Source organism: Protomyctophum bolini, assembly GCF_963924005.1.
Source record: "Protomyctophum bolini genome assembly, chromosome: 2".
Classification (NCBI taxonomy): domain Eukaryota; kingdom Metazoa; phylum Chordata; class Actinopteri; order Myctophiformes; family Myctophidae; genus Protomyctophum; species Protomyctophum bolini.
The window spans coordinates 30,364,924-30,385,753 of record NC_137863.1 but is presented as its reverse complement, the minus strand read 5'-3'; the positions used below and the strand labels follow the sequence as shown (position 1 = coordinate 30,385,753).

Sequence of the window (20,830 nt, the reverse complement as noted above, 5' to 3'; positions counted from 1 at the left end):
ACTTTTCTTGCACTGGCTCTCGATGGTGACGTAATAATGATATGTTTCAGTGTCGGGTGGATTGAGGCCCAGGCCACACGTATATGGATCTTTTGCTAAACGCACATTATGTTGTGCTTGTACTCTGTTTTAATTCTTCCAACAGTCACAAATATCTCTTCAGCAGCTGCAGATAGTCGCTCACTGATGAAGGACTTCAGTGTTTGTAATAAAGCCATTTCTCAAAGCTAGCTCTCAGTGTTCTTGTGAGACTGGTCAATAGTTGGTTAACTGCCCCCACTTAACCCTCAAGTACCTGCACATCTGAACCAAAATCCACGCTCTCTCATATACCAGTACATACATTTCAATCAAGAGAGGAGTGTTTAAAGATACATGCAAATATGGTGTCTATGGTGGTTGCTGTGTATGTTATAACTATGGTCGTCCATGCAAATTGCAGAATGTTGTGCCATATCAAGGCCAGTGAGTCGATGTGTTTCCTCCAACTGCGCCTTGGTCTGCCCCAGGGTCTCCTCCCAGTGGGACGTGCCTCGACAACCTCCCTAGGGAGACACCAGAGAGGCATCCTAACCAGATGCCCGAACCACCTAAGCTGGCTCCTTCCCAAACTTTTTGTACAAACTATTACATTTTCTCAACAATAACTATGGGAATACCAACACGCCTTCAGCCTGGAACGGCTGGTCCGATACATCACGGCAGCAGGACAACAGTGGCAGAGGAAGGAGAGGAGCAGCACAGACGTTAAGCCTTTTATTTAAGTGCTAGTACAAAAATAAACGAGTACATAAGGTTTCGACCTGCACGGTCTTCATCAGAGTCACGTTTAATTTTCTCCTTGATGTGGCGAGCCTGCTGCATGCTGGGACCTGCATGCTCCTCTCGTTGGAACCTTCGCCACAAACATCACCTCCTTGCTTTGTGAATGACCTTTTCCACAAATGGTGCATTTATAAATAGCACCTTTAATCCAAGGCACTTGACATAGATTGTGCATTACATTCACCCATTCACACACACACATTCACACCGATGATAGTTGAAACCATGCAAGGCACCAACCTGCACATCAGGGAGCAATTAGGGGTTCAGTGTCTTCGAACCACTCTACCCCTGAGCCACACTTGAATGACCTCCTTTAGTGATTTGGCAGTCTAGCTTGGGCTGGTGCCGCAAGCTGTTTCTTGGGCTTCAGTTTAAAGACCAGGCCGACGGCCAGCAGCGAGGCGAAGGTGGCCAGCACACAGTTCCTCCTGCCCACTATTGTGTATGCGTTGAAGTGCTTGCTGATCCCGCTGAACTGGCCTTTGGCCCCCTGACTGTCCTGTCCTACCATTACTGAGATGTAATATATACTGGTTTAAAACTGACTGGAAGAGCAGTCCTAATTCCTATACACTACGGGCAACAGGAGGCACAGTGCTTGCTATGATTTAGTGTCTGCTGAGTTAGTGGATAGTAGCTATCACCAAACGGAGGCAGATGCTTGCAGGTTTCTCTGCTGTAATGTTTGTTCATGCAGTTTGTTTGGTATACGAGGGCTTCTCTTTGTGGCTAATGTCCAACCACTATGAATGACTTAATAACTAATGCTGCTCTCACTGCTTGTATTCAGTCTATAAGTCGAACTGCCTCGTCACCAATTATGACGTCGGTCTCGACCAATTATGGAGTTTGTCCAAATATGGAATTTATATATTGGATTTATATATCCCCCGATTTATATATGTCCCCTGCCAATCCGACCGATAGAATAGTAATAGTGTCCCGGAGATATCTTCGTATCTCTGTCCATTTTATGCCCATATCTGGAGATTTTATGTCATCAGTATTATGCCCATGGCATGCCCATATATGCGTGGCCGGTTTAAGACACACCCGCAGCTCTGACATACGTGGCCGGTTAAGATGCAACCGTAGTGCTGACATATGTGGCCGGTTAAGACTCACCTGTGGCTAGGGTTATAGGTTTTGAGTATAGGGTTTGGGGAAGGGTGTCAGACTGTCGGACCAAAGACATGCACCCTTGAATCTTGTTGATGGGTGTTTATGGTTATGTCTCAGTCAGAAGTTTGTTTATCAAATCTAATCAATCAAACTTTATATAGCACATTTAAAACAACAGAAGCTGACCAAGTGCTGTACAGGTTAAAACAAACAGAACATCAACAGCGCCCTTCAGTGCACAGACAAATAAGGACATCATAAAACACATACTTTAAAGATGGAGTGCCACCATTTTTTTATTTTTCCAGTTTTTCATGCGTCTATGAGGTGACAGTACTTCATTAGACACCCTGGAATCGTTTTTATGTGCAATGGTGTTTAACTTTGTATTCTTCCTGGAGGCTGAACCCTTGACAGTCAAACGGGCCAATGAAATGAACTGTAATATAGTGTCATCACACTATCAGCCCCTCCCCTAACCCCTCCCCCTTTATTTATCATACAACTACAGCTGTGGGTGCGGCTTCAGTTCAGGTGGATCACCACCCATCACCACCCACCAGGCAAACCAGGCATACTTAATGAATTGGTGTGTCCACATAAAAGCATGATTTTAACAAATACTGTACCTCCTTATAGTATAATAATACCCGAGAATCATGTTTTAGGGTGGAAAAAAATCGTGGCACTCCATCTTTAACCCTAGAACACTAAACATGGGTGATTTTCACCTGGACGATTATATTTTCGCAATAGGCCTTGCAAACCTTGCACCTTTAGTATGCAAATTCAGGGGGGGTGCCATTTTGGATGTGATGATTGCTGACAGGCAGGTAGGCTGTAAGGCAGATTGACAACAGTGCATCAGAACTTCAGAAATCAGAACTATTGCAGGCAGGAACCATGTTACGAGCGAACTCTAAAAACAAGGGGACATACGTGGAGAAGTTGGACATGGACTCACAAAAACGCTATAAGGACAAATTGTGTTTCATTAATGGTGTTGATCCATATGAACTACCAGGCAAAGAGTGGAGTCTGAACAACGAACTGCTACCTCCAGTCGAAGAGAACAATATTTATGGATATCTCGTCTGCGGTATTAGTGCTTACACCAGGGATGTCAAACTCATTTTGGGGTGGGGGCCAAATTGGACGAAATGTGACTTCTAGAGGGCCGGAGCGGTGAAACCATGCAGTCGTGGACTGCAAGCATGCTCACACATGTTTACGTATACACAGCTGTCACTTGGCTTTGTTTTTCTTCCTGTTGTGCATGCTATAGCTACACTACATCACACAAATTATAATAAGAATAGCTACTTACATTTTTTTTTTTTTTTTTATATTTTTTTTATCCCACGATTTTTGTAACCCATTTTTCACCCCTTTGTCAATCATCTAATGTGATCCTGGGCTCTACACACCCTCCACGAACCTAGTCCCCATATATGGGGGACAAGGGGAGAGCAACGGACTTGAACTCATGCTTCCTTCATGCCTGAGTGTCCAAGTTGCTCCTTTACACCTGACAGGGGGGAGTTTCCCTGGTTGTACGTAGCGCGTGGAAGGAACACGTTATTCCAACCATTTCCTTTCCCCTCCATCAGGCGCCCCGGCTGGCCAGGGGGAGGCCACTTACATTATTGACTGAAGGGGAAATAAATAAATGAAAGCCAAGACATTTAATCTCTTATCTGTCTTGTTTTCACTTGCTGCTTCCTGAATATCAGGGACCAGTTTCTGAGAAGTTATTTTCATAACATCATTAAAAAATATGTATAATCTGCAGTGGTGGGATATATGATAATTTCTTCTCGGTTATAATAGACCCTTGTACTGGAGAAGTATAGTACTCTTCGACACGCAGCAGCAGAGGCATGCGTCGCCTTAACAGTCCATTCAATTGAGCACAGCTGACAGCAATCAGACTAGTTAGGGAGGGCAGCTCAGAACTGGGATTGAGCATTTTGGTCTATATTTCTTTCAAAAATCATTTGACAGGAATGTGCTAGAGACTTACTTTTTTTTAAAGATATTTATGCTCTACAAGTGGAGGGCCGGATTAAATCATCTCGCGGGCCGTATATGTTTGACTTGGCTGACTTAGGGTCGATTCATACTCCTATTTTAGAGCCGAATAAAAGTCGGTTCGGCGCTGTAGAGCCTACAATTAGACGTCATTTGAGGTTCGGGGGGGCGGGTACCGTCCTAAAGTCGGCTCTTCGATGCTACTGAAATTTTCTGACGAGCCGAAATCATTTCGGCACTACAGCGCCGAAACAGGAGTATGAATCGGCCCTTACACTAAAGAGACGTTCAACTGTCGCTTTAGCTAATCGCTTGAAGCTCACAAACAGTTTACAGACGGATGGGTTCAAGATTTGGAAATGCACAAGCCACCGGAAAGCCGTGGGATAACAGTCGTTCGTCACGTTCGTGCCAGGGTATGTAGCGCATCTTGACGTAACTCTAGCTTGATAGTCTAATGCCACTCCGACGTGTGTGTGTTTGTTTGTGCCACCCTCACGTTAGCGGCTACAGAGAGCCTAACAAACAGGAAAGCATGGGTACCGAACGAAAATGACATGAAAGGTGTGTGTGTGTATTTTGTCGACTAAAATGGACCTTGACATGGTGTCGTAATGGCTGATTTTACACTTGGTTGCATATGGTGAAAAATAGCAGACCTACAAGCTCACAACACATTTCAGTGTGAAGCGCTGTGAGCTTGCAGAGCTGCTATTTTCAGAGCACAACACCAGAGCGCAACCAAACATAAAAACGACTGGTCTTTTTAGTTCTACTGTATCTCTTCTCCATGCACTAGTCCCTCCCTAACATTTTAGTCTAGTTTTTATTTAGTTTTCGTCAGTGAACATTAACTCACTATAGTCGACTAAATCAACACTGGTACAGACAGACAGACAGTTGGACAGACACAAGTTTTCAATGTTTTTTGGACGTTTCTGGAAAGTCTTTGATTTTGTTTTGGAAAATGTCTACATTTCTAACACAACAATACATTTATATTTATATAGTAGATTTAACTCAAGTAGGCCTACACATTTGACAGAGCAACTTTCACTTGTTGTGGTGCTATGCACACACCTACCACTGGGTGGCACTGTAGCACTGAAATCTGAACGCAACAGCAAACATTGTTTATCTGTAAGCCAACACGTTGTGAGCTTGTAGATCTAGAGCAGTTTTCCCAGTTGCATGACACTGGCACACAACTCAATCATGTTTTAATCTAATTCCAACCGTTAAACCTAACCTCTAAATGCCTAACAGACTTAGATCTATCCAGGAGATCCACTCAGATAACCCAGACTTAGATCTATCCAGGAGCTCCAGATAACCCAGACTTAGATCTATCCAGGAGCTCCTGGATAGAATGGATACCAAATCCAATGGACATTTTTTTATTCACTGGCCCATTCTCACATGTCTTAGGAATGAGTGGAGGAATGAGTGGATTTTTAGTTCTTTGTGAAAAATCATGATGAAATATTCAAGAAGAGTACCTCAAGTTGCCATGTATTGCTGTACTGTAATATGTTTTGATGAGAAATATTTTGCATGGAATATTTTATATGTTTAGTGATTGTGTAACAAAAAATGTTTAGTGTTCTAGGGTTAAGACAATCATTAAAAGCCAAGCAGAAAAGGTGGGTTTTCAATAAGGATCTGAACACCTCAATGGACTAGGCATTGGATGGGGAAAGGTAGCTTGTTCCAGAGAGTGGGGGCGGCTGAAGCAAACGCCCCTGGTCCGTTTTGTGGTTTCGAGGACAGTTAGTAGTGACTGCTCAGCAGACCTCAGAGCCCTGGCTGGAATATAAGGCTGCATGCAGAAGCGTGGTGAGGTATATCAGGGCTAGCCTGTTTTTGGTTATGTCTCGCCCACCCACCCACCCACCCACCTGTCCAGTCCACCCCCACATTAACACTTTTTTGGGCGCCTACATCCAGCTTTTAGTGTATGTGCACAAACTTTGTCCTACACAAACTAAATTCATTAAATTCCCATTGAGTGCCATTGAGTGTCTGATAATGTCATATTGTGTATGTCATGAGTTTCCTTCAATTCACATGGGTGTGATTGTTGAGCCCCTCCTATATTCAGCTATAGTGTAGATTTTTGAGGGGCGCTAGCCTCATACATACAGGTTTAATGTTTGTTTTTAGTTCAATGTTTGTTTTAAAAACGCCATTGACAATGAAGGGAAAATGTAAGCCATATTGTCCCTAACACAAACATTAGAGGCCTGCATGTGGCCTCCCTGCATGTGGCCTGCCTGCATGTGGCCCAGTGACACTACTCCACACTGACCACTAGATGTCAGTGTTAAACCACTGAATGCAACAACATGAATTCACCACTGGTACTCTGGAGGAATACTGAAGGGTCTCTAAATGTTCTGATGAATTGAAAAACAAGCGTAATGCTTTATTAGTGTGTCTTTGTATTGAGTTGTGGTTTCATTTGAAATGTACCCAATCTGCAATATGTGATGCTTTGCGAGCTTGTAGATCTGCCATTTCCACTATTCCACCGACGTGTGTGTGTTTGTTTGTGCCACCGCCACATTAGCGGCTACAGTGAGCCTAACAAACAGGAAAGCATGGGTACCGAACGAAAATAATACTGTGTGTGTGTGTGTGTGTGTGTGTGTGTGTGTGTGTGTGTGTGTGTGTGTGTGTGTGTGTGTGTGTGTGTGTGTGTGTGTGAGAGACAGAGAGAGGTGTGTGTGTGTGCCAGAGAGATGACATGAGTCGACTAAAATGGACCTTGGCATGGTGTCGTAATGGCTGATTTTACACTTTGTTGCATATGGTGAAAAATAGCAGACCTACAAGCTCACTCACAACACATTGCAGTGTGAAGCGCTGTGAGCTTGCAGAGCTGCTATTTTCAGAGCGCAACCAAACATAAAAACGACTGGTCTTTTTAGTTCTACTGGATCTCTTCTCCATGCACTAGTTCCTCCCTAACATTTTAGTCTAGTTTTTATTTAGTTTTCGTCAGTGAACATTTAGTCACTATAGTCGACTAAATCAACACTGGTTCAGACAGACAGACAGACAGACAGACAGACGGACAGACTGTTGGCTTAGTGATAATTTTATGATTTTCTGTACCCACAAAAACTAAAGTCTGACTGTCACAAAACAGTCATATCTAGGGACCTCAAAACCTACTCTAGCGAGGCCTTTAACCTTGAACTGGAGAGTCTGGATTGGTCCGATGAGCTCAGAAGCTCACTAGTTGAAGAAGCATATGGCTTGGCTTTAAAACCAAATTTACATAAGTACTAAACAACATGGCTCCTTTAAGAACCATCAGGGTCAAAACCCGCTCGGAGCATGGATGAATTCGGACATACTGACTGCAATGAAAGCCAGAGACAAAAAATGCTCTGAACTTCTTAAATGCAAGTCCAAGCTAGCCAAGCGCTTCAACAGTGTTCTGGAATGGCTTAGGGTCGACGACAGAGTACCTCATCTTGCAATGGGTCTGGTCCACAAGATTCGATACACCGCCAAGATACCCATGTACCTGTCTAAATACTTCCTTAATGTCAACAAAGTCCACGCCCACAACACCAGAGGGAGTGCAACAAACCATGTACAAATCAGATTCAGCACAAACAAGGGACTAAATTATTTTCGCTCCTATGCCACCAAAATGTGGAACGCCCTACCAACAGTCATTAAGACATGTGAATCCCTTGACTCCTTCAAAACCTCTCAAAGGGCACCTACGGACGGCTGCAATTCGAAACTGGCCCCCGTAAAATCTGAATCCTCCCCACCGCCCCCCCCCCCCCCCCCCCCCCCCTTTTTTCCCCCTCGTATATGTTTCTTTTCCCTTTTTTGCTTCCTTTATGATGCATTCCTGTCCTGTTCTTTAACTATATAGAAGTGTCTATTTGTACGTCTCTGTACGTTTTGATGAATTGAACATGGTGGACCCTGTTGTAAACAAGTGTAATGCTTAATTGGGTCGTCCACTCACAGTTAACAGTCTTTGTATTGAGTTTGTGCTTGAAATGTACTGTAATTCTGCAAACTGTTAATAAATATTTCAATCAATCAAACAGACACAAGTTTTTCAATATTTTTTGGACCTTTCTTTGATTTTGTTTTGGAAAATGTCTACATTTCAAAGTTCAAACACAACAATACATTTATATTTATATATATATATATATAGTAGATTTAACTCAAGTACACATTTGACAGAGCAACTTTCACTTGTTGTGGTGCTATGCACACACCTACCACTGGGTGGCACTGTAGCACTGCAATCTGAATGCAACAGCAAACATTGTTTATCTGTAAGCCAACACGTTGTGAGCTTGTAGATCTAGAGCAATTATTTTCCCCGGTTGCATCATGACACTGGCACACAACTCAATCATGTTTTAATCTAATTCCAACCGTTAAACCTAACCTCTAAATGCCTAACCCTGTGTCCCTAAAATTATATATACATATTTTTTACATTTAAAAACAACTCCCATACTCAAGGCGGGGTTGGAGAAAGGGCCTTTCTGTGTGGAGTTTGCATGTTCTCCCCGTGTCCCCTAGGGTAGGTAGAAGGTACCCTCACAAAAACATGCCGTAGTCCTGGTCTCTAAACTACCTCCCCCTGGCCAGCCGGGGGCGCCTGATGGAGGCGAAAGCAACTGGTCAGAATAACGTGTTCTTTCCACACGCTACGTCCGTCCGGGGAAACTCTCCCCATGACGACGAGTGGCTCGGAAGAGAATTTCCCATTCATTGTTCCCATAGACGTTTCAGAAATAATTTATTTAAAGACCTTTAAGCCTCGGACAAAGACAACTCAGCTGCTGACAAATCATGAAAATAAACACAGTTTTCTGGGCCAAACAAATAATTAGAAGAAAATCTCTCAATTGTCATGATTTGTCAGGAGCCGAGCTGGCTTTATCCAAGGCATAATTAAACTAATACTTTCTATGGGGAAAGTCTATGGGGAGAAATTAATGGGAAATTCTATTCCATTTGGTTCCATATGTATACACTCTCAGAGTTGCAGACCTGTAACGGTCCATTTGGTTCCATATGTACACTCTCAGAGTTGCAGACCTGTAAGGGTCCATTTGGTTCCATATGTACACTCTCAGAGTGACAGACCTGTTAGGGTCCATTTGGTTCCATATGTACACTCTCAGAGTGACAGACCTGTTAGGGTCATTCTGGGCTGTCTATTCATGTGTTTCTGGTAATGTTACCGTCCACTCGTTGTGTATGTCCATCCGTGGCAAAAATGGAACATTGATGTCCAGCACAAGCAGTGCACGGCGTGCACAGACATTTAGAGGGGCAGGTGCTCAAGTGAAAAAAGGGCACCTTGTGCAGCACTGTACAGAACCTTTTTTTTTTTCAAGACAGCAAGAGCCTGAGTGCGTGAGAGACAGCGAGATAATTTCATGGCGGACGACGAATCGTTGCGACGTATTGTTTTAGCCATGCATATTCTTCATTACGCCATGGCTTATTCTTCATACGTCGCAGCTTAAACAATAATTCGCCACAGCGTTAAGAATTAGCCGACCTGCTCAATACATAGAGAGGGGGGGGGGGGCTTTTACCTTAGCCAGGAGTCTCCACTGAAAGAAACTTCGGTACAACAAGCTGACAAACTCACATTGTAATTGGATTTACCTTGGTTCATGGACAATGACACGATATAGTTACACACACACACACACACACACACACACACACACACACACACACACACACACACACACACACACACACACAGAGTTGTCTGTGCCAGGGAGTTAATTGCCTCGTTCAAGTTTAAAAACATTTCTCCATTTTTCAATTTGTGTTTGGCACACATTTTACCCCACCCCCAATAATCCCCCCCCCCACACTTATTTGGAAAATCATTAGAAAGCACAGCAGTGTCACGCACACACACACACACACACACACACACACACACACACACACACACACACACACACACACACACACACACATACATACGCACACACGCACGTTTGTATTATTGTGAGAAAATACAAGACACCATTGAAAATAGCAGATCTACAACGCGTCTCGTTGTGAGCTTGTAGACCAGCTATAAATTCACTACTTCTTAATTATTGTTATTAGGTCTTTCCAGTGTGGACCATTTTCCTGCTGCTCTCTATTTGTCTATTTCTCAACACACGTGCGCCACCCACACACATGCATGCACGCACACGCATTCACGCACGTGCACGTGCATTGTTGCTCATTTTTTTGCAGCCAAATTAATTTGTTTTCTACAATAAAGAAGCTAAATGATGATTGGATCGCTGCCAGGAGCAGCGACTTAAACACTATTCACATCACCTGTCTTTCTCTCCTACTGTCTGTCTCTCCTACTCTGTCTGTTTCTCCTACACTGTCTCCCTCTCAGCTGTCCTACTGTCTGACTCTCCTACTGACTGTCTCTCTGTCTGTCTCTCCAACTGTAAGTCTCTCAGCTGTCCTACTGTCTGTCTGTCTCTCCAACTGTCTGTTTCTCCCACACTGTCTCCCTCTCAGCTGTCCTGTCTGTCTCTCCTATGCTGTCTGTCTCAGTTATATTACTGTCCGTTTCAAATGTGTCTGTCTGTCTGTCTGTCTGTCTGTCTGTCTCTCCGACATAATGCCTCTTATACGTTTCATCTTTCTTCATAATACAAGTGTCAAGTCACTGTTAACACTTTAATGACCCTCATCGCTCTCTTCCTCTTCCTTCACCCTCTCTCTCTCTCTCGCCCTCTCTCTCTCTCTGCAAAATAAAAAAGCAGAGCTCTAATCCTTCAGAATGATTACCATTTTATCTTTCAATTACTAACACTCTCCTCTCCTCTCCTCTCCTCTCCTCTCCTCTCCTCTCCTCTCCTCTCCTCTCCTCTCCTCTCCTCTCCTCTCCTCTCCCTCCCACTCCTTCACTAATCCTCTCCTCCACTTCAGATTTCTTACAGTAATCCTTGTCAATCATCCAGCAGCTAACCCACCCGGTCAGGTGACTCCATCCAGTCCGTTGCTCTGATACAGTTGGAATACAGTGCATTTTTCTTGCTATACAGTATTTCAGTATATATAACAAATCACACCCGTGTGAAGTGAGGGGCGCTCTTATCATTATACATAGATAGAAGGGGATGGTGAGCAATGCATACGTCTAGACGTATATAGACATCTACAGACGTCTACAGACATCTACAGACGTCTAACATCATGAAAAGAAATTATGAAAACCCCCTAGTTTGACACGTGCTACTTAAAGCAAAAATAAAGTTTGCCATTTTTGCCTATAGGATGTTAAAGCTATCATTTGTATAGGGGTCACAAGAAACCCCTATAAAAAAAAGCCCAATACCGACCGCCGGTCAGCAAGTGGATTCATGAACGTATATAGACAATATTTTAGGCCAATTAAAAATAAATTTCCCACCCGTCCTCGACTGCCGGACTATATGTTCTGGTCGTGCCCATCATCTGGCTTTCGGTTTGTGAGACCTTCTCCTACATCTGTGACAAATAGATCACTCCTAACCCCTTCATTGCTGTTTGGAGTGGTCCTCGGTGAAATGACACGGTATCTGTCATCCAATCTGACGCTATAGCCTTCTCCTCCCTATTGGCAACGCCTTATTTTGTTCAATTGGAAATCAGCCGTTCCCCCATCGCATCGACGCTGGGTCGGAGATGTGATGCAGGCACACCTAAAACTTGAGAAGCTCAAATGTTCCACCAGGGGCTCTGTCCGGGAATTCTATAGGGTCTGGCAGCCATTTTTGTTCCCGGTTGAGGATGTTCAGGTGCAGGACGGTCGTTTAATAGCTGAACTATTCCCAGTATAGCGAGTGATGATCTGTATGAGAACGATGCCATGTGATCTTATTACCTTTATACTTTTATTTTAGTTTCTTGTGTGTCTGTTTTGGTCCAGTGTTGTTTTTGGCAGCACATTTCATAGTCTTTCATGGAATGAAACTTCATTTAGTTTTAGTCACATTTTAGTCACCTGGAATGTTTTAGTGTTAGTCTAGTTTTAGTCGACTAAATAGCATACTAAATCTACAGTTGATTTAGTCGACTAAAATGTATTTTGGCGGGCCTTGATGCCGTCATAATGGCTGATTTTACACTTGCTGAAAATAGCAGATCTACAAGCTCAAGTTTTTCCGCGCTGCGACGCGCTGTGGGCTTGTATTATTTTCAACATGCAACCAGGTGTAAAATGTCCGTTGCACGATTATAATTGTATAGATTGTTGATCCTGTATAATGGACTGGTGGCGTGGACTGGCACTCTTGGTATTTCGGAGGTATCTCGGTCTTCGATTGGGCTTTCATCCGCCACAGCAGACCTTTTCGGTCTGCTGCAACTTGACAGTATAGCAGGGGGCGGACTTGTAAAGATTTGGCAACTAGTTTATGAATTTTGGTACTTACTAAAATACTAAAAGTTTAGGAACGACGAACAACCAGAAAGGCATCGTTTTCAAGATGGCGTCCACGGTGGCTAAAATGAGATAAAATGCCTATAAACTGGGATTTAATATGTCAAAATTCATAACAATTATGCACTTGTTAATTTGTTGAACACAAATCTCACTTTTCTTGGTCACTGCAACTGTGTGTGTGTGTGTGTGTGTGTGTGTGTGTGTGTGTCACATTTTTGTTGACACCAGTCACCAGATTGCAGAAACAGAAATGGGCAGTGTGTTTGAATTATACATTTAATATGATTTATACATGAACCAGACTTTCCAAGAGAAGTATTCGAGGTACCAACCGTTACTTAGAATCATAACAGACTTTGTGTTCAGTGCACGTTTCTTATGTGATTGATCATTTTGGACACCAATTGCGCGCAAGCACCCCCATATTTGGACGTGTCTGCCCAGGAATTCCACATATGGCCATGACTGTCTTGTTACATCATCGTGATGACGACAGCCACACATCGTTATAATGCGCTGCGTTCGAAACCGCTTATCACATCTCTCTCCCTTTCCACAGCTGCATGGAACGCTGACTCCCGCCGCCAGGCAACGATCCGTCTTTGTTGGATTCTTTCCAGTTTGTTCAACGTGTGTGATTCTTCAGACAGCAACCAGGTGCGTGTGAAACGGATTGTGTAGCGACAAACTCAGGAACGCACTTGTTCTTTAGAACACCGGAACCTCATCTCGTTTAGTCCAATCACACAACAGGACTCATTGTTAGATCATATCACGTAACGGCTTCTAAATCACATCACCTGTCCTGCATCAATAATCAAACATCTGTGACTACAATTGTGACCCTTTTATCCTTTCCGTAACGGTCTTTTGTGATTTTGTTGATGTATATCTTTTGGAGCCGCCGTGCGACCCAGTTGGCGCAAATCTTTGGCATTTTACTCTGCGGTTATTGTTTCGCGGCGGTACCGTCCGTTATGAATGCACCGTGGATCGCCGTCCTCTCCCTGATGCTTCTGATGATCCTGCTGGGGACCGCTGCCGGACTCCTGTGCGTAGAAGAAGGATGGCGTCATAGCGCCCGCGCGGAGAGGACCGCTGCCACGCTGCTCTACTACGCTAAAAAGAGCTTCTACGCCGTGTGGATGATGCTCCTGGCGCTGCTCGCCATCCCGCTGTGCCTGCTGATGAGCGGCGGCCGAGACGTGGAGAACATGCGCATCGTCCGCGGCATGGTGGCCCACGTCAAGTACCTGCTGGGCCTGCGCTTCCAGGTGAGCGGGCGCGAGCGCCTGCTCGCTCAGGAGGGCCCCTACGTCATCGTCTCCAACCACCAGAGCTCCCTAGACATCCTGGGCATGATGGAGGTGCTACCCGACCGGTGCACCATGGTGGCCCGCAAGCAGCTGGTGTACCTGGGCACGGTGGGCGCCGTCTGCTGGCTGGGCGGCATGGTCTTCATCAACCGCAGCCGGACGCAGGACGCCAAGACGGCCATGGACGAGGCGGCCGCGACCATGCTGAGCGAGCGCATCCGGCTGTGGGTGTTCCCCGAGGGCACGCGCAACAAGGCGGGCGGCGACCTGCTGCCGTTCAAGAAGGGTGCGTTCCACCTGGCGGTGCGCGCGCAGGTGCCCGTCATCCCCGTGGTGTTCTCGTCCTACGGGAGCTTCTACCGGCAGGGGGAGAGGCGCTTCGGCTCGGGCACCATCCGCGTGAGGGTCCTGCCCAAGATGGAGACGGCGGGCATGACGGCGGAGGACGTGGCCTCGCTCTCTGAGAAGGCCTTCGACACCATGCGGGCAGCCTTCCTGGATGCCTCCAACATCTCTTAACGCAATGCGGGCAGCCTTCCTGGACGCCTCCAACATTTCTTGTTGCCGTAAGCTGTGGCAGTAGCCCGCCACTGAACCCTCTCTGTACGGTGTAGTGTATCCATGGACCAAACTGTGTTCTTAAGGGTTAGGTGAGTATAGGTTAGGAGTGGTGTATTGTCGGTATCAGCCGGTAACACATGGGAGTCTGTCCCTGTTACAATGCCTAGACACCCTGGGAGATGGAGCCTGTCCCTGTAGCAATGCCTAGACACCCCGGGAGATGGAGTCTGTCCCTGTTACATTGCACTAGACACCCTGGGAGATGGAGTCTGTCCCCGTAACAATGTGCTAGACCCCTGGGAGATGGAGTCTGTCCCTGTAACATTTCTAGACCCCTGGGAGATGGAGTCTATCCCTGTTACAATACCTTGATACCCTGTGAGATGGATTGCTGAAGTGGAAAGCCACACCTAGACAAATTTCTTCCTTGGGAGACAAAATAAAGAAACCTTGAACCTTGACCTACCATCAGCCCCCACGACCTCCCCCACCCAAGCCGTGCTATTCATACACTGTGTAGTTGGCGGTGCCCGGGATCGAACCCATGAACTTGCGGCCCAAAGGTGAGCACTCTACGGACTCTACTGTGACCATACACATAGGAGGCCCATGCTATGTTTCACCAGCTTCAATTGAAACGGGCCTCTGAGCTCTGACTGACAACCAGGCGTCAGTCAGAGCTCCCCGCTATACCCTTGGCCCCCTCTCTCATCCTGTTAATACCCTGGTTAAAATGTGCAGCAAAAGGGACACACTTTATTGTGAAGGGACGAGAGGATGAGGAGAGGTGTTGTTGCTGCGTAATTGTCGAGAGTGATATTGAACAACAACAACCCGTATCAACAGAATAACTGTCATTTTGGGGCCCTCGTATTTGGTCTTGGAGCGGGGTTCCAGATTACCATACAAAAACACAAACTGTCACAATAAATGGACAAACATACCTCCAAGTGGACAGTGTCCAAACGTCCCAATATCCACGTATTAAAATAGTTGCGCTAGATGATTTACAATACAACAGCTGGGATTGATTCCATCAGAATACTGAGTGGGAGGGGGGGGTTCACCTCAGTTAGGTTGGCAGTAAAATGAGTATGAAAAGTTGTTTCTTGTCAGTCGTGAGAAGAACGTTCTGTTGTGTAGTGTCCGTGATTCTCCGTTTCATTTCACGGACCCCCGCAGTTTGATGTGCGTTTAGACCAGCAGCCAGCACCCAACCCACGGGTCGGGGCCCACTGGTAGGCCGTGAGGATATTGGGTCAGGGCCCACTGGTAGGCCGTGAGGATATTGGGTCAGGGCCCACTGGTAGGCCGTGAGGATATTGGGTCAGGGCCCACTGGTAGGCCGTGAGGATATTGGGTCGGGGCCCACTGGTAGGCTGTGAGGATATTGTGAGTGGGCCAATTAATTGGCAAAGTAATAAGATTTTGATAAAATAATTCATAATTACTAATGATTAAAAAAACTCTTTTTTTTCTTTAAAAACTTGAAGGATGAGTTTTCCAAACATTGTCATTTTATGGTCTACTGATGCTTTTCACCCCAGGGTCCAGACAGTTTGTAAATTGCTGGATTCAGTATTTAGATATTTGATAATTATTTTAACCCCCCCCCCCTTCCTATACAAAATTACAAACCCATTGTAAATTCAAACTCCATTTTAACCAGGTTCATCAAAAATACCCTTGGTTCTCATGACTGATATTTGTCCCAATACGTGAGGGGACCGTGTTTTTTCAATAACCTTTTTCTTTTTTTAAAGGATTTAAGAAGGCTAGCTCCTCTAATGCATGGATTTCCAGATTTACGTAATGTGGCGGCTAACTTTTTTGTTGTACAGCACTTTGTGACCTTGTATAGAAAGGTTCTATATAAATAAAGTTATTATTATTTTTGAGGGGCGCTAGCTTTAATGTTTGTCTTTCAATTATGCTTGTTTAAGCACCCATTGCTTAAGCAAACATTATGTTGTAATTGATGTTGTACGATGAAGAGCGCTCCTCACTTCACATGGGTGTGATTTTTTTTGAGGGGCGCTAGCCCCTCCTATATACAGGTTTAATGGTTGTCTTTAGTTCAATGTTTGTTTTGTAAACGCATAGACAATGAAGGGAGTATTTACGTCATCTGTCATTTAAGTCATTGTCTCTCTATTGTTAATGGTGTTTAATGTTTGTGTTGGCACCATTTGTTTCACATCACCATTACATTTTTTGATTTTTAACCTTTATTTAACCAGTAAAAAGCACATTGATACTGACGTCTCTTGTACAAGTTTGAACTGGCCAAGAGAAGAGGCAACATAAGTAACACAGCTCTGCCAGTAACAATAAATACAAGACAATAACAGGACAGACATGTAACATTCATAAACCCAGTATACCCACTAACGGATAAGCGCATAGGGAGAACAGGGACGTCTAATAACGCAACCAATACATTCACACAGACTTTTGTCATCAGGGGTGTCAATATAGCTGGGGGGGTGGAGCCGGGGGAAAGTTCAGAGTTCTTCCCACCGGAATAAACAGTGGCGTGTTGGGTTTTCAAACGCAGATGCTTTAAATACTACTTATTTAAAAGTAGGAGTCATGGCTTGCCAGATCACAGGCACAGATCCTTGTTGCCACTCTACAAGGAACACTACTTTAGAAAATGAAACAAGTTAGAGGCCGATTTAGAATGTTTCCCTTGACTGCATATAGATATAGTCGCATGGTAAGAGACACTTTTCTATAGATATGATCACTGAAACTTATCATAATATACATTTTAAAAAGCCATTAATTCATCAATGATGTTTATAGAACATGTTTTGAGGGAATTCGTTAGCTTTCTGTATCAAAAAACTGTGTTTTGAGGGAATTCGTTTGCTTTCTGTATAAAAAAACTGTGTTTTGAGGGAATTCGTTTGCTTTCTGTATCAAAAAACTGTGTTTTGAGGGAATTCGTTTGCTTTCTGTATCAAAAAACTGTGTTTTGAGGGAATTCGTTTGCTTTCTGTATCAAAAAACTGTGTTTTGAGGGAATTCGTTTGCTTTCTGTATAAAAAAAACTGTGTTTTGAGGGAATTCGTTTGCTTTCTGTATCAAAAAACTGTGTTTTGAGGGAATTCGTTTGCTTTCGGTATCGGTGTCTCTTCGGTGCTACTGAAAATGTCTGACGAGCCGAAATCATTTCGGCACTACAGCGCCGAAACAGCGGTAAAATAGAAGTATGAATCGGCCCTAACTCTGCTTCACCTGTCCAAATAGAAGTATGAATCGGCCCTAACTCTGCTTCACCTGTCCGGACGTCCCCCAGTCACTTCATCCAAGAACTGGGCCCGACCCTGCAGTCTGTATCCAGATGAACAACCTATTAACTTGGAGGTGGCTCAGGGCTAGAGTGGCTGGATGGTACCTGCAAGGTTGCCAGTTCGAACCCTGGGCTTCCCCAGAGTTAGTGTCGAAGTGTCTTTGAGCAAGACACTCAACTCCAAATTGCTCCTGATGTGCTGGCTAGTACGTGCCTTGCATGGTTTCCGCCGCCATCGGTGTATGAATGTGTGTGTGAATGGGTGAATGTAATGCACAATCTATGTAAAGCGCCTTGGATAAAGGAGCTATATATAAATGCACCATTTAACTTATTACCATTTTAGGGTACTATAATTTAAAAAGGGTATCTTTGAAAGTCAAAGAAAAAGTCAAGCACACTGTCAGGCACTTGCCAAAATGTTGCTCTTTATTAGGTCGACGTTTCGGTCGATTAGACCTTCATCAGGACAGACAGTCTGACAGTGTGTGGGACCTTTTCTTTGTTTACCCTTTTTAATATACGCTCTATTGCCCTACTATAATTTAAAATTGTGACATTGTAATACATTTTCAAATTGTATGTTCGCATTCCAATGTATGTTGACAAAAATAAAATGTAAGACTAGACTACTCCATGTTATTTTTTTTTGCTAATAGTTAAAAGGGTCAAACTAAAAACCTGCCAGTGATGCTGAGCCCTCCCATTCATCCAATCAGGCCTCAGTGAAACACATACAGGCCCCGCCCACTGACACTATTTAAATAGGTTGCAGTCCAAAGCAGAGCATTTCCTGATTCCTTCAAGTTCATCATCTCTCAGCTCACCAAGCAGCAACAACACCTTATCACTGCACTCTCTTCTGAAAACCAACTAAAGGTGATTGATAATGATTACCGACCGTGTCCTGCCTTCTGGAACATATGCATTATTCCACATGTCTGTATTATACGTGACTTTTGGCATGTAGTTTTGTTAAGTTGCTGGTTAATATGGCTTGTATTTTAAAGTGCATTAGGCTTTGCTTAGTCGGGTTGTATTCTTCTTTGGGGTTACTTTTAAAATGTATTTGCACATTTGGGCCTTTTTCTGAAGTGTATGGCCTAGTTGCTTATTTGGGCTTGCTTCTAAACAAGCTTGAGCCCTTTACTAAAGATTAGTTTCTTAAAATGTAGTTTTATTTGCACTTTTCTTCCAAATTTTTGAACTAGTAGTTCTCAAACATTTCCGTGTCTTATCAGTGGGAGTGGAAACGGCAAATGGGTGTGTGTAATCATGGCACTATGCTGCTCCTGGTCCCAGTCCCACTGATTACACAAAGGACCTGCAGGCCTTGTGAGCTTGTACATCTCCATTTTCACATATCCAATGTATATAGGTTTAAAGTAATTGTTTTTCATATGCCTAGTTGAGTTTGTATTTCAACTGCTTGGCCAATAGCTCCTTGCCTCCTAAAAAAATATCTAGGGTAAAAACATTTAGGGGTAAGGTGGCGTGTTGTACAGTACTTCTCATGTTTGAGCTATTTCTGTTTACTATTAGTCGATGCTCACTGCCTTTCAGTACTGCGATTTTTTTCAATTTTACAGAAAGACAGGGAATAGTTGATATCACTGATTTAGACAAAAATGCCTCAAGATGGTCTGATTGAATACTTTATTAGTAAAATAATTGACAGTCAGACATTAAGGCTTGCACAAAAAGTCGTTTTATAGGAAAATCTCCCCTTTTTGTGGTGGTCTCCTGATGATGGATGCCGTCAGCCAGGGCATTCCACGTTTTTAATGATCCCTTCTGTGCTTGCTGTTGTCCATAGGTACTGTGGTATACGTCACGATGAACTGGGCAGTGGAGGAGAGGAAGGATGGCCTTCCAGCCAAAGCCCTGCTGATGATCCAGGAGATCGAAGGCCAAGCTGACCCAGCCAGGGACCTGCAGGGACCCAGCCAGGGACCTGCAGGGACCCAGAGAGGGTCGAAGGTAGTGGAGAAAATTGGTGAAGATGACTGACTTGGGCTTTTATATATGTATACCTATCGCATTTGTGGAAATTCTTCACTAATAAAAAATTGTTTTATCTATCTCTGGCACAATTAAAATTGATGGTGGTTTAATGTATTCTCTCTTGTATTTGTGTAGGTGGTTACGGAGGTGACACGACCTACAGCAAGAGGGTCGAAGGTAGTGGAGAAAATTGGTGAAGATGACTGACGTGGGCTTTTATATATGTATACCTATCGCATTTGTGGAAATGCCCTAACCCTAATAAACATTTGTTTTACTTGATAATATTGGCATTTCTTCCATTGAGACAATTCATGATTATCTTGTGAATTAATACTCTTTCTGTGCGGTCAAGTCAGTGGGATTGGATGCACTGTCATCCTGATTTGGGGTGCTATGTGTCTTATTGCTGGTGTTGGGCTGTTATCAAGTCAACACAGCCATCCATCAGGATATTTTAGAGCACTTTGTGCTGCTGTATCTTGACTAGCTTTATGGAGATGCAGATTTCTCTTTCCAGAAGAGTATTTGCTCATGCCTACTGTATGAGGGGGCGGGGCCAGCACCCCTCAAAAACAAGGTGTTGATGTACATGGAGCTCCATACCACGCCCACATCCCATCTGATGTACATGGAGCTCCATACCACGCCCACATCCCATCTGAACTATAAGACCTGTGAGAGCTTGTAGATCTATAAGACCTCTAGTCCGGAAGCTTGCAGACTGGATATTTTCAGCAAGGTTTTCCCCTAAAATTGGGATGCTGTTAACATAAAATGTATTGGTCTTAATCCATCTCTCTCTCTCTCTCTCTCTCTCTCTCTCTCTCTCTCTCTCTCGCTCTTTCTCAGAGTCCTGGCACCAGGCCCACTTACTGTGTGTGTGTGTGCGTATCATCCTATTGAGAGAAGAGGGGAGTCAGGTCACAGTCAGAGGTCCCTGTAACCTCTATCTGTCTATCGCACGCACGCACGCACACACACACACACACACACACACACACACACACACACACACACACACACACACACACACACACACACACACACACACACACAGTGTTCTGCTACTGTGTGTTATTATTGATTTCCCATCTCCATTAGAAGCTGTCAACTACAGCACTGTCCCCGCCCCCTCACGGGGTGTGTGTGTGTGTGTGTACAGTTGTCATTATTCTGTACAGCATACAAGTGGTGATTTTGTTTTTC

At 44.2% G+C, this 20,830-nt stretch overlaps 1 protein-coding gene and 1 long non-coding RNA gene across 2 annotated transcripts; both read left to right on the top strand.

The window, feature by feature from the left end:
* Positions 1 to 13,419: 13,419 nt before the first annotated feature.
* On the top strand, positions 13,420 to 14,277 carry LOC308333873 (1-acyl-sn-glycerol-3-phosphate acyltransferase alpha-like; the record flags this gene model as incomplete). Its single annotated transcript, XM_080790383.1, has 1 exon — positions 13,420 to 14,277. One exon carries the CDS (start codon positions 13,420 to 13,422, stop codon positions 14,275 to 14,277), a length of 858 nt encoding a protein of 285 aa, XP_080646509.1.
* Positions 14,278 to 18,422: 4,145 nt separating this feature from the next.
* LOC308330550 lies at positions 18,423 to 19,879 on the top strand. The gene is made up of 3 exons (XR_013965496.1): positions 18,423 to 18,496; positions 19,434 to 19,597; positions 19,757 to 19,879. It is a non-coding gene; the product is annotated as an uncharacterized lncRNA (long non-coding RNA).
* The last annotated feature ends 951 nt before the right edge of the window (positions 19,880 to 20,830 follow it).